General features: G+C 47.6%; 1 protein-coding gene across 1 annotated transcript in view; it reads left to right on the forward strand.

Moving 5' to 3' along the window:
* Nucleotides 1–818: 818 nt before the first annotated feature.
* Nucleotides 819–12,544, forward strand: part of ALG13 (ALG13 UDP-N-acetylglucosaminyltransferase subunit) — a 33,032-nt gene continuing 21,306 nt past the window's right edge. The window contains exons 1-11 of the mRNA XM_062585048.1: nucleotides 819–977; nucleotides 2,289–2,451; nucleotides 2,710–2,848; nucleotides 3,814–3,922; nucleotides 7,290–7,430; nucleotides 7,512–7,595; nucleotides 8,250–8,300; nucleotides 8,979–9,025; nucleotides 9,966–10,038; nucleotides 11,842–11,923; nucleotides 12,288–12,468. Of these exons, the coding sequence (XP_062441032.1) occupies nucleotides 897–977; nucleotides 2,289–2,451; nucleotides 2,710–2,848; nucleotides 3,814–3,922; nucleotides 7,290–7,430; nucleotides 7,512–7,595; nucleotides 8,250–8,300; nucleotides 8,979–9,025; nucleotides 9,966–10,038; nucleotides 11,842–11,923; nucleotides 12,288–12,468 (1,151 nt within the window). The 5' untranslated portion in view covers nucleotides 819–896. The remainder of the gene's footprint in view (nucleotides 978–2,288; nucleotides 2,452–2,709; nucleotides 2,849–3,813; nucleotides 3,923–7,289; nucleotides 7,431–7,511; nucleotides 7,596–8,249; nucleotides 8,301–8,978; nucleotides 9,026–9,965; nucleotides 10,039–11,841; nucleotides 11,924–12,287; nucleotides 12,469–12,544) is intronic.

The following is a 12,544-nucleotide window of genomic DNA, read 5'->3' on the forward strand; positions in this document are numbered from 1 at the left end:
ACTGCAGAAAATAAAGCAGGTTAAGTGTCAGTGGATGCCGGTGGCAGGAACTTTGGTTGTTCTGGTTTGTCCTCACTCAGCTTCCTCACCCTATGTTTTTGTCCTGTTCTAGACTGTCTGCCCTAGGTACCTTCCTCAGCTTACAGTGCATCTCAAACTGTCCCACTGGGAGCCTGCTGCTGTGTTAGTTTTCCTGGGATTTTGCAGCTCCTGTCCCAGTCCCAAACGCTCCGGGAGGTCCCAGCTCTCCAGCCGGCCAAGCAGCCTGCCATCACGGCCGTGGTTGCTGTCAGGGCTTATGCCAGCACATAGCAGTATTTGTGTTAATGCATTTCCATCTCAGAAATGTTTCCTTAGCAGGCAAAATAAACCTATCAAACTTTTCCTTGAGAGCGAGCGTCGTGGATTTGCAGCGGGAGCTCAGCATGCATGAGCTGGCAGTGTTCGGGACGGTTCAGATCCCAGAAGCCACACAGCTGCATTTGAGTTCTCCTGAGAAAGGGCATTAAAAAAAAAAAAAAAAAAAAGAGCCTGTTTCTTTTTTTGATAACGGGAGGGAGTGTAAAGAGCCGCGGTAACTTCTCCTGCCTAAAAGGCTGTCACCTCCTCAGCACGGAGGAAACCCAGGGAAGGAAACCAACCGCGACAAAGTATCCAAGGAGAAGGGACAGTAGCGAGCCGCCAGGCCGCCGCGCCCAGCACCCCCCGCCGCCGCCCGCAGGGGGCGGGGAAATGGCGGCGGGGCCGGGCGCTCCCTCAGGGCGGCGGACATTTTGTCAGCGGCGGGGCGGGGCGAGGCCGCCGCCGCGCGCCCCCCGGCGGCCGCGCCGCTCCCCCTCCCGGGCCGCACGGTGAAGGTGCCGCTCGGCCGGCGACGCGCGGCCCCGCCGCCGGCCATGAAGTCCGTGTTCGTCACGGTGGGCACCACCAGCTTCGAGGAGCTGATCGCCGCCGCCTCTGCGCCGGCCGCCGTGCGGGTGAGGCAGCGCCGCGCCCTGGCTACCCGCGCGCTGCCGGCCCGGGCCTCCACGCGCGGTGCGGCGCGCACGCGCACTGCGGGGCCGCGCCCCCGCCCGCCCCCGAGGCCGACGACCCCGGCGGGGGGGGGGGGGGGAGCGCTGTGAGGCGCGAAGCGGGATTGGGGGAGGCGGTGAGGTGCGAGGCAGGAGGGCTTGGGGGGCTGTGAGGTGAGGCAGGAAGGTTTGGGGGGCTGTGAGGTGAGGCAGGAAGGCTTGGGGGGCTGTGAGGTGCGAGGCAGGAGGGTTTGGGGGGCTGTGAGGCACAAAGCGGGATTGGGGGGCCATGATGTGCGAGGCAGAAGGATTTGGGGGGCTGTGAGGTGTGAGGCAAGAGGGTTTGGGGGGGATGTGAGGTGCGAGGCAGGAGGATTTGGAGGGCTGTGAGGTGTGAGGCAAGAGGGTTTGGGGGGGGCTGAGGTGCAAGGCAGGAGGGCCTGAGGGGCTGTGAAGTGTGAGGCAAGAAGGTTTGGGGGGGATGTGAGGTGCGAGGCAGGAGGGTTTGGGGGCTGTGAAGTGTGAGGCAGGAGGGCTTGGGGGGCTGTGAGATGTGAGGCAGGGGAGTTTGGGGGGGCTGTGAGGTGTGAGGCAGGAGGGTTGGGGGGGCTGTGAGGTGCGAGGCAGGAGGGTTTGTGGGGTCATGAGGTGTGAGGCAGGAGGGTTTGGGGGGGCTGAGAGGTGAGGCAGGAGGGTTTGGGGGGGTGGTGAGGTGCGAGGCAGGAGGGCTTGGGGGGCTGTGAGGTGCGAGGCAGGAGGGTTTGGGGGGCTGTGAGGCACAAAGCGGGATTGGGGGGCCGTGAGGTGCGAGGCAGAAGGATTTGGGGGGCTGTGAGGTGTGAGGCAAGAGGGTTTGGGGGGGGATGTGAGGTGCGAGGCAGGAGGATTTGGAGGGGATGTGAGGTGCGAGGCAGGAGGGTTTGGCGGGGGCTGTGAGGTGCAAGGCAGGAGGGCCTGGGGGGCTGTGAAGTGTGAGGCAAGAAGGTTTGGGGGGGTCTGTGAGGTGCGAGGCAGGAGGGCTTGGGGGGGCTCTGAGGTGCAAGGCAGGAGAGTTTGGGGGGCTGTGAGATGTGAGGCAGGGTGTAGGGGGTGCTCTGAGGCCGGGGTGGTATCCGTCTCCTGGCCCTGGTGGTGCTGGCAGCCTGATGCCGAGGGGTCACCTGGAGCAGAGCCAGGCTTGGGCCAGCCGAGGGCCTCGCCAAGGGCAGCCCCTCGCCAGTGCTCCCCTCTGCAGCTGCCTGCCAAGTGCTGTTGCTGCTCTCTGTCCTGCCACAGGTGTTGCAGAGCCAAGGGTACCACAAGCTGGTGCTCCAGATCGGCCATGGGGCAGAAGAGCCAGCCCCGCTGAGCACCCCAGCCTTTGAGTTGGAGACCTTCCGCTTCAAGAACTCGCTGGCTGAGGACTTGCAGAGAGCAGACCTGGTCATAAGCCATGCAGGTAGAGCACACTGAGTGCCACACAAGGCCTTTGCCAAGCCTGTTCTCATGTGCGTAGACATGAAAGAACGACGTGAGTGGGTAACATCTGTTTCTGTAAGGCTCTGTTTGGACTGTGCTAGCATTACATGTTCAGGTCCACAACTAGCATTAAATGGATTAAATGTTCAGGTTCTGGAGCATGTGTTGCAAGAGCCATTAGGATGAAATTTGACCTATCCATGCAAACACTGGTTGTGTTTTTTTGTTTCTCCTGTAGGTGCAGGTAGCTGTTTGGAGGCACTGGAAGAAGGAAAACCACTAATAGTGGTAATAAACGAAAAGCTGATGAACAACCATCAGCTTGAATTGGCAAAGCAACTCCACAGGGATGGACATGTCCTCTATTGTAATTGCAGGTATGGAGCAGTTGTGGTCATCCTGAACAAGCGGTGTTCAGTAATGACCGAGTTATGGTACTGTATTGAGAATGTAACAAGTAAATTCACATCCTTCTCTGTAAAAAAAAATCATATTCAGCGAATACTACAATTTCCTCACCTAAAGTAGTAAGGGCAGGGCAGAGATCTTAGGAGAGCTGGTTTTCAGTTTGCTTGCAAGGCAAATTTTTCCATAGTAGATAAATAATAGTTAGTGCTGTGTCTAGCAAATCTATCAAGGCTTTTGTCTGAGATTAATTTTAATGTAACTTTTTGAGGGCACATGTATTCAAATTAAAAGAAAAGCAATCTAAACCAAACAGACGTGGTTGAATTTGAATGATAGTTAACTGTTAGGTGACATCCTAGAGGCACCTAAAAACTTCTCTCTTATTCTGCCCCTCTTTCTTACCTCTTGTTCAGTTCTTTCTCAAAGCTAGAAGTAATCAACCTACACTTACCAATTCCTAAAAATGAATGCTAAGAAATAAATTGATCCCTGCAAACTTAGAAAATCAAAAAAACAGATTCCTACGTGGATTTTCCTTGTAAAGGGCACTAAAGATGACTGTATCTGTACAATAATTTTTATTATGTCAGTGCATCTCAAGTATTTAGAACAAAACGTGAGAATGGCCTTACTGATTCAAATCAGGTGGCCATATAGTTCAATAATCTGTGTGCAGTGGTCATATACAGGTATCTAGCAAAAAGTAAGAACAGTAACTTGAAGCGCATTCCGTCCTCAGCATTGCTGCCTATGAGCCAGTGATGGCTGGGCCCACTGTTTTTTGGGTCTGTTCTCCCTTTCAGTATATGTCCTTATTTTCATATCAGGGCCAAAGGATTATGTATGCATATGAATAGAAAGAAAATTGTGTGAAGAAAAAGTTCCCTCTTGGGATGAATTTCTTTTTATATTTGGTTTTGGTTTGTTTCTACAGCACTCTTGTGGAGACGCTGCAGTCAATGGACTTGTCAACTTTGAAACCCTTTCCTCATGGACAGCCAGAAAAGTTTGCTTTGTTCTTGGATAAAACTGTTGGGTTCAAATAAATAATCCAGAATAAAAATATCAGAATAAAACTTTTTTTTCTCTTGTGAGACTTTCTGTAATAAAAAATCCCAGTAACTGAAAAATCCTGTTCATATCAATTCAAAGGAAATGTCTGCCAATATCAACTGGCATTAAATTGTTTTCATTTAATTCCAGTTTAAAATCATCTGGCTTTATGCTTAAAAGGCCTCAGTGTGAAGGGGCAGGGTATGAACCCCAAGTTGGTTTTATTTTCAGCCTTACTGAACTGGGTTAGGAGTGACATGACCTATGTGAAATGAGGTAGAGAGGAAACAAATGTGGACTACTAGTTTGATTTGTTCATTTGCTAATGAAATGCATCCATTCCAGAGGAGCTGCTGATCAGACCAGCAAGATACATTGCAGCAGCATGAGGATAGAAATTTCTGACCTAAAGAGATTTCATCAATGAAATACGTGAAGTAATGTTACATTCAGCTGGAGCCCTCTGAAGGTAAATGTTACCAACTCACATGCTGACAGCATACCTAGCATCCAGCCCTATTTATATTTATAATTGTGATTGACTGATTTTTATGTAAGCTAAATCTAGATCAAATCTTCACTTTAAAGAAGGGAATCATCCTTTGCAACAAAATTGCAAAAGGAAGACTTGTCATTTTTGTTGTTCAGGTTTCAAATGATAATGCACAATATAAAAGCTCCACTTTAAGAGGTGGGGTTTTTGTAAAGTTTTCATGTTAGTGTCTGGTAGCACTGCAGCTGTGGTAAGAATGCTTTTTGCTTACTTCAGTATTGGCTTTAATCCTCGACAAGAGGCAGTGTGTGCACATACAAACAGCGCCGCTCTTAAGAATTTGTAAGTTGTCATACTGATTTTTTTTCTCCACTTAGTGAGTTACTGTGACTATGCAAAAACTGTGTGAAAGCAAACAATGCAAAAGTTAATCTTGCAGGATCAAAGGGCTGCAAAGACAATTGTTCAAAATCATGATATTTTTAATGAATGCATAATATCTGCAACAGAATTTACATTTCTAAGACATGCTTCCTGTGATTATTTTTTTTTGTTCACAAACCATTTTCTTTTACCCAAATACATTGAAAAAGGCAGATGATAATGTATTTCTCTGAAGAAACTCACTGAAAGGACATAAAAATAATAAAATTTATTCCTGGGTTTATATATATGGTTTAATCATATTTTAGAAAATAATACATGTCAGAAGCTCTTAAAATATTGCTAGCTATGTACATAGTTAGTGTATGAGAAAACCTCTGCTTCCAAATGTTAGATAGCTGCAGACACTAATCTGCTCCCAGTGATTGCTTGCAGTTAGTGACTTTGACCACTTTTGCTATTCTAGTCCTGACCCATATGTTTCTTAGAATACAGATCTCAATTTACTAATTCAGTTGCATTTGAATTTGGATCTGATGCAGGTGGAAGTGGAGACCTGCAGGTAATTCTACTAGACTGTGAAGAGAAAGGATATTGCTATAAAATTAATAAAATAGTTTTTTTTGAGAGACTTACAAGACCATGCATGAGTGCACTTCCAACAGTGAAATGTAACTTCAGCAGCCTAGCACACTCAGGGAAGTTAGAGAAACTAGGAACCCCTGTTGTTCAGGAGTCCAGCAGCTTACTTAATGAAAGCACTCGGTATTTCTAAGTTTCACTTAGATAAACAATTGTCCAACTGACTGCTCACTCTTAAATCCAACCAGTGGGATACTCATCCCACCAACTTTTCAGAAGTTAGTGAAGGATGGACTAACAGACACTCATACATTGCAATCATATGAACTGAGTGTAATTAAGAAAACAGACTTCTCTAACCTATCTAGCATTTGGTGTTCTTGTCAGCATAAGCAATTAAAGGCATTTCCTAAGATTGGAAGAATGTAGGCTGTCATCCTGCAAACCACTCCAGGTTCCTTTGTACTGATCACACTAAGCTGACTACTCTTTCCTTTCTAACACTCTTCAAAGAAAAATCTTGCCTCTGCCACAGGCAGGCAAACATATAGTAACCTGTCATTAATGATGTTTGAGGTAGGCTTTCTCTTCTGAATGCATGGACAATCTAATTTCTTGGACAGACAGATGCTTACATCAGAAAATCCTTACTGAGTTGATAATCCTAGCAAGGAGGCCAAGGAGGGAATGGCTTCTTACCAGATAGGACATACATACAGTGGTCTCCTGACCACGTTTTCCTAGTACTAGTGCAAATAAGTTGTCACTGGTCCCTGCAGCGTTGTGCAGATAAGCAGGTGCCTTCAGCCTCACCATCCACATGGCACATGGCTACCTGAGCACTGGAAATAAAATTAGAAACATGAGACAATTAAGCCCCTTTAAAGGAAAAGGTGAATGTGGTGAATTTGGGTGGGAAAAGTTGGGGTTTGCTAAAAACCTGTTGCAAAACAGTCTACCAACTGACTTGCATGATTTTGAGTAATTTATATTCCTCCAGCTCTCAAAGTAAAACAGGAGGCCTGTGGGAGAGGAGTGAGATTGACAATATAATCCATTTACATGGCATTATCCCATCATTAATTTGTTTGGACTTCCCTGAAGCGCAATACCTTGCCTAGTGATCGGAGCTCCCATGGGAAGCAGATTGTTAATTGCTGCTACCATCACTGCATTTTGAAAAACAAAGAGAACTTAACAACCTTTAGGCAGGTGATTTTGCGTGTAAAGAACGGTACGAGTGCTTAGTTGGTGCTAACTGTCCTCCCGGTAAATGCATTATTTGGTATTCTGTTGGTGCGGTTGCTTACCAGAAGCAAAGCGGCCCGCGCGCCGCGGCGCCGGGCAGCCCTCGGAGCGGCCGCCGGGTGCACGCGCAGCCTCGCTAGTCCAGCGCTGCTTCCCGGCACGTATCGTGCTGCACCGCAGTGATTTTTGCTGATCCCCAAAGTTTTCCTCAAACACTGTATTAACAGCGACTGCGCCTCTCACATCCCTGACAAAGTTTGCTAGAGCAGAATGCGTTCGAAGTTTGCCACTAGACGCTCGTCTCCTGCGGAGAGCAGGAGCCCGGGGATGTCGCAGGAAATTCTGTGTAACGCTTGGAGCGAGTTTTCCGCGGGGAGTTTTGCAGGCGGGGGCAGGCGCGTCAGGCCCCGCGGCCGGGAGCAGCGAGCTGAGCAGGGGCTGCGGGGGGGGCGGGCGGCGCTGCCCGGGTTGCAGTGCGCGCCGCGCCGCGCCGGACGGGCCGGGCCGGGCCGGGCCGGGCGGGCCGGGCGGCGCAGGTGGGAGCGGCGGGCGCGGCCCCTCATTAGCAGCAGTCGCCGGCGCCGCTGCCACGCGCCGCGCAGCGCAGCGCGCGAAGCCCCGCGCCCAGCCCCGGCCGCCGCCCGCGCAAGATGCAGAAGGGCTGGAAGAAGTACTTCGGGCAGAAGTCCCTCAGCGAGGTCACCATGGACGAGTACCTGGGCAGCCTGGGGCTGTACCGCAAGCTGACGGCCAAGGATGCCTCCTGCCTCTTCCGGGCCATCTCGGAGCAGGTGGGCGGCCGCATCCCGAGCCCTGCGGGGCGAGGCGCTGCCCCGCCGGCGCCTTCACTCCCGAAAACGCCTCTCTTCCAGCTGTTCGCGTGTCAAATCCATCACATGGAAGTCAGGAAAGCTTGTGTCTCCTTCATGAGGCAACACCAGCGTAACTTTGAATCTGTAAGTGCTGCGGGCGGGCGGCGCTCCGCGCCCCGCCGGCGCCGCGCAGGAGCGGCGGCCGAGGCTGCCCCGCCTCACCCGGGCTCCGCAGCGCCCGGAGCGGGCGCGTTGCTGGCGCCCGGGCCGGCGCGCCGTGCCGTGCCGCGCCGTGCCGTGCCGCTGCGGCGCGTACCTCGCCCTGGGAGGCCGGCGGGGCCGCGGTCGCGGTGCGGGAGGGCGGTAGGACTTTGAGGTAAAAAAGATCATCGCGAGACCGCAAAGTGCTCCAGCACGTGTTTAATCGTGTTTGTGTTGCTTTGGGCCCCCCGGGTGATCAGGGCGTAGTCACATCTATCTATTTTTTTGAGAATCGAGTGTGGAGATGCTGCGTCTGTTATTGCTGCTGTTTATTTTCAGCACTCCCTGAAACGCACCCTTTGCGCACCTGCCGCTGTCCCGGTGGGGTCCGAAGGTGTTGCCTGCGCGGGGGGCTCCCGTTCCCCCCTCCGGCCCCTGTGAAGGAGTGGTTGGGGTTAACGGAGGACAGCTGAGACGCCTGTTGTTAGCCTGTTTAACAGCCAGTGGTGTTACCTGGCGGGGGGTTTAGGTTTAGCTGTGATTGTCAGCTGGTTAAGCTTCCAAATTTTTTCTCCTCCTCCCCCCTTCTCTTTTAAGTATGTGGAAGGTTCATTTGAGAAGTACCTGGAACGCCTGGGAGATCCAAAGGTAAGGCTGGTCTAGTGCTAGTGCTCTTCTCTGAGGAGAAGAGATAAGGAAAGTAATTGGGTGACGGTTCTAATTGTTTTGTTGTCCTGGGGTCCTGTCTGCACAGAAAATACACAAATGCTCAGTATAAATAAATAGTTAAAAAAAATCAGTGGGAGTTCACGTGCAAAGGAGCCATCTATATAGGCCAAACAGTAAAGCTGAGGTCTCTCTCATGGCCCTTACTTACGATTGTAGCTTCTCTCTAAGAAGGTAAAAGAAAAATGTGTGGACTGTACCTTACAGCAAATATTATCAGGGTTTGCAATTCTTTTCTTCCTTCACTCTAAGTTATTTGAATGCTATTTCTTTAAACTTTAACTAGTAAATACAGTGAATGCAACAATATTGGAAACAAATGAAGTGTGTTTATTTAAAAAATGTACGTTTGAGAGACTCCTTTAGGAATGGCTGCTAGAAGTAGCTCCATCTTTAGCCATCAGCTTGGTAATCATGGCCATCCTCTGTTGCAGATACTTATGGAAATTCTTATGGCTCAATTCTTGATATATTCGTTTGTTTTCCTTTTAACAAAATGGTGGCTTTGGTTAGCTATCTTAATACTGCAGAGAGCTAGCATAGAGTTCCTGAGACTGAAGACAGCTCTGCGATTTCATGTAATTTCCTAATCTTGCATAGGAAAGTGCTGGCCAGCTGGAAATAAGTGCTCTATCAGTAATCTACAAGTAAGTGTCAGTTTCCCTCTTAAATTTCATTTTGTTTTGGACTGGAAAGCGTTTATGTTCTGGCCTTCTTCCCCAGATCTTTTTGTTTGTTGCAGAGGTATGCATATTCTGAAGCATGGTATAAATGCCACTCAACCAAGTTACTTTAACACCTAAGTGGGCGCCGTCACGAGCCCCTGTTCTGATACCAGTTGTGTGAATTATGGGGAGGGTCAGCTTCCAGTGATGTTTAGACTCCAGAGCTTAAGTCAGTGAAAAGATACCGAATAATGTTTCCTTCCAGTGGTTGATGGATGGAGAACGTGTAGAACAACCAGAAGCTGTGTGTTGTGGAAACACTGTGGTAGTTACAAGCATGGTTTAAATTTGCATATGAGTTTTTGAAAGCTCTAGTAGTGAGGAATACTTGGTGTGTAAACGCTGAAATTTGAGATGCAACATAAGCTTGCTGCATGTGCTGGCCGTCTTGCTAAAAGTGCTGCTTATTGCTGAACAAACAGTCTGACTCCCCAGTGGTAGAAAGAACCCTCCTTTTGCAAACTGGGTCTGTTATGGTACCAAATGAACATGTCGGACTTTTGCAAGAGTTGCTGGTTTCCTGTCCTGAGGAAATCCTCTCACAGGATGACCAAATCTCTTAAACTTACCTGTCCCACTGGCTGAGCACCCTGTCATAACTATCTGAACTAATGTAATGCATGCTTTTGTTATCTGTGACTAGACGTAACTGACTTTCTTGGATACCCCTTTCTCTAAGATGGGCGTAGTTTGCTCACCTAGCTATTGCTTTATGATAGCATTAATTTAGCAGAGAAAGTACTCTGTTTACTTTCTATAAACCAACAGTGGATTCTCCAAACAGCTCCTTTCAAACTTCTTCATAATATGGTTCTACTGAAAGTGCAGTCTTTCAAGTCTTGTTTTTCCTCTGCTTACCTAGTCGAGACTTTATTCTGTACCGGTACCCTGGAAAGCCACCCACTTATGCTACAGACAATGGCTTTGAAGACAAGGTGAGGAGAAGTGAGGCAACTTCCTACCCCTCCCCCTGACTCCTCGATTCTGCGGCCCTGCTCAGCTGTACAAGCTTGTTGCATGAGCTGTGCTCTGGTAACTCCTCCAAAGAGCCTGTATTTCTTGCGTACCTGAACGAAACTCCAAAGCTGGTTTCAGCTGTAATTTGTAATCAAATTACAGTAGCTTCCCTTTCCATGTGTGCTGTTTCCTTGCCAATTTTGTTCATTACTGGAAACAAGCTTAGTTTGGGAAGGAAGAGGAAGCTTTTAGTTGCAGAATCTTCCTACTTGGTCAGCTGTCGTGTTCCTGAAATTTTGCTGACCAAAAAAAAGTCTTTGCACCAGCAATTTAACTGATCTGACTAGTTAGAATTAAACATCTGGACTGAGTCACTGAAGAGCAAAGCAACAGATTTATCATACTGGTGAGGAGAAGGTGTTCTCCATTACCCCTAAGGCTTCTCCTTGGGAAGTCAGATGGGGTATGTAGCTTTTCTTCCTGAAGAGGAGAAATTAATGGAAATGCATTAATCTAAGAAATACTGCATTTCTGAGACGTACAAATTAATTCCAGTTAAGAATCTGAGCTATTGGAATGGTTTATTTTTACAAGAAAATTGCTGCTGGGGGGGGGGTAGGGGGAATCAAGCTTAAAGGAGAAATGCTCTGTATAACCTCCTGTTTGACCCCTCTTGTGTTTTTTCTTTCTTTTTTTCTTTTTTCTGTAAAGGTGTAGATGTGGCCGCACAGTTATGCGGATAGCTCAGGCATTGTGCCAGTGTGGTCACTGCGTTATGGATTTCAGTATGGGCTATTACACTTGCTGAAGTGGCTAGTCTGCTCTGAACACTGTGCTGCAGCAGCTGCTTTCCTATAGGCTAGTACCGCTATGTTGACTTGCTTGCCTGCCTGTGCTTATGTTGCACCTAGAATGCCCCTTTCTTTCCCAACGTAGTTTAACCTTTTTTTGAAAGGAGTATACTTTTAAAAACTATGCAGTATGGCCTAAACGTGCTTTTGTCCTAGAAGGCTTTACCACCAGAGCTCTTGTTAAGTGTTGGCAGCTGTGTATGATTAGATTGCGTGCACAGGCAGCAGCTCTTTCTGATGTTGTGTACCCTTGATGCCTTGGCATCCCACCTCCTGTGGGGTCCCTGTGAGACATCCTCACTGGCATTGCACCGACAGCTCTAGGCTGCTGAAGGGCTTCTGCCACTCAGAGCTGGCAGCAGTCATGTGCCAGTCCAGGTTTTGATGGTACATATTTAATTGGTGGGTTTACTGTACCTACCGCAAAAGGCGCATGTCACTTCAAAAAGCAGCTTTTGTGGACTGAATTGCATCACATGAGCAAGGCTTTATTGAAGGCTAGAATGGAGTCCACATATAAATGCTACTCTTCTAGTCTTGCGAGTATGGAAGTGCAAGATGTGCTTTTGATGCTTGGACAGTGTACTTCAGGGATTCTACATGTAACGCTTGTATATATTTTACCTCTTGAACAAACATTGGTTTCAGAGTTAAACTGGGAACAAACTATTGTTTCATCTTTAATACAGCATGACATATAAGTCAACATTATTCATTTGTATAAAAGACAATTATTTCTGAACGTTAACTAGGATTCAATTTTAAGCTAGTCTTACAGTTTCTTTATATTTATATAGATAATATTATCTTCTTGAACTTGGTGTTGGCTGTAGAATGGAAGAGAAACGTAGTCTTGAGTTAGGATATCAAATAGAAAATGTTAGATTTTTTACGTCATTCCATCCTAAAGCCTTTTTTTTATTTTCCCAGATTTTACTGTGTTGTTCCGGCAACGGCCATTATGACTCTGTGTATACAAAACAATTCCAGGCAAATGCTGCTATTTGCCAGGGTAATCTTGAAACTCATTTTTCTGTGAAAGAGAACTATGTCTTTTCATATGTTTCTAGGCAGTGTTCTGTTTTTTGGCGGGAGGGGAGTGGGAGGGAAAGACATAGAAGCTCATTTATGATACGCTTCTATATACATATAATCATTTAACTGTCTGTGAAGTGGGGTGTAGGACCAAATGACCTTCAGAGGTTTCTTTCAACTTAAGTTATTCTATGATTCTCTCCATAATTGAATTTAATATAACTAGTGCCTTGTAACAGTATGTACTGTCTGAAGATATGCTTACACTTCAAATTGCAGCTGTTCTTGTGCGTCTGGTATTATGTTAATTTGTTTTGAGCCTTGTGTTGATTTTTGTCCAGCTGTGTTGTATGAGATCCTGTACAAAGATGTGTTTGCCATGGATGAGGAAGAATTAAGGTCTGCAGTTGAGATGTTTCGAAGTGGGTCTAAGAAGAACAGAAACAGTGGCTCTGTAGGAAGTGAGGATGCAAACTTCGATTGTCTTCCTGAAAAAGTATCAAAAAATTCAACAGAAAAGAGGTAGTATTTGGGGAAGTAATGTGATAAAGGGGAAGCAAAAGAATTAAAACTCTTGCAAAGGACAGCAATTCAGCAG

Source organism: Rhea pennata, chromosome 11 (assembly GCF_028389875.1).
Source record: "Rhea pennata isolate bPtePen1 chromosome 11, bPtePen1.pri, whole genome shotgun sequence".
NCBI classification, from domain to species: Eukaryota; Metazoa; Chordata; class Aves; order Rheiformes; family Rheidae; genus Rhea; species Rhea pennata.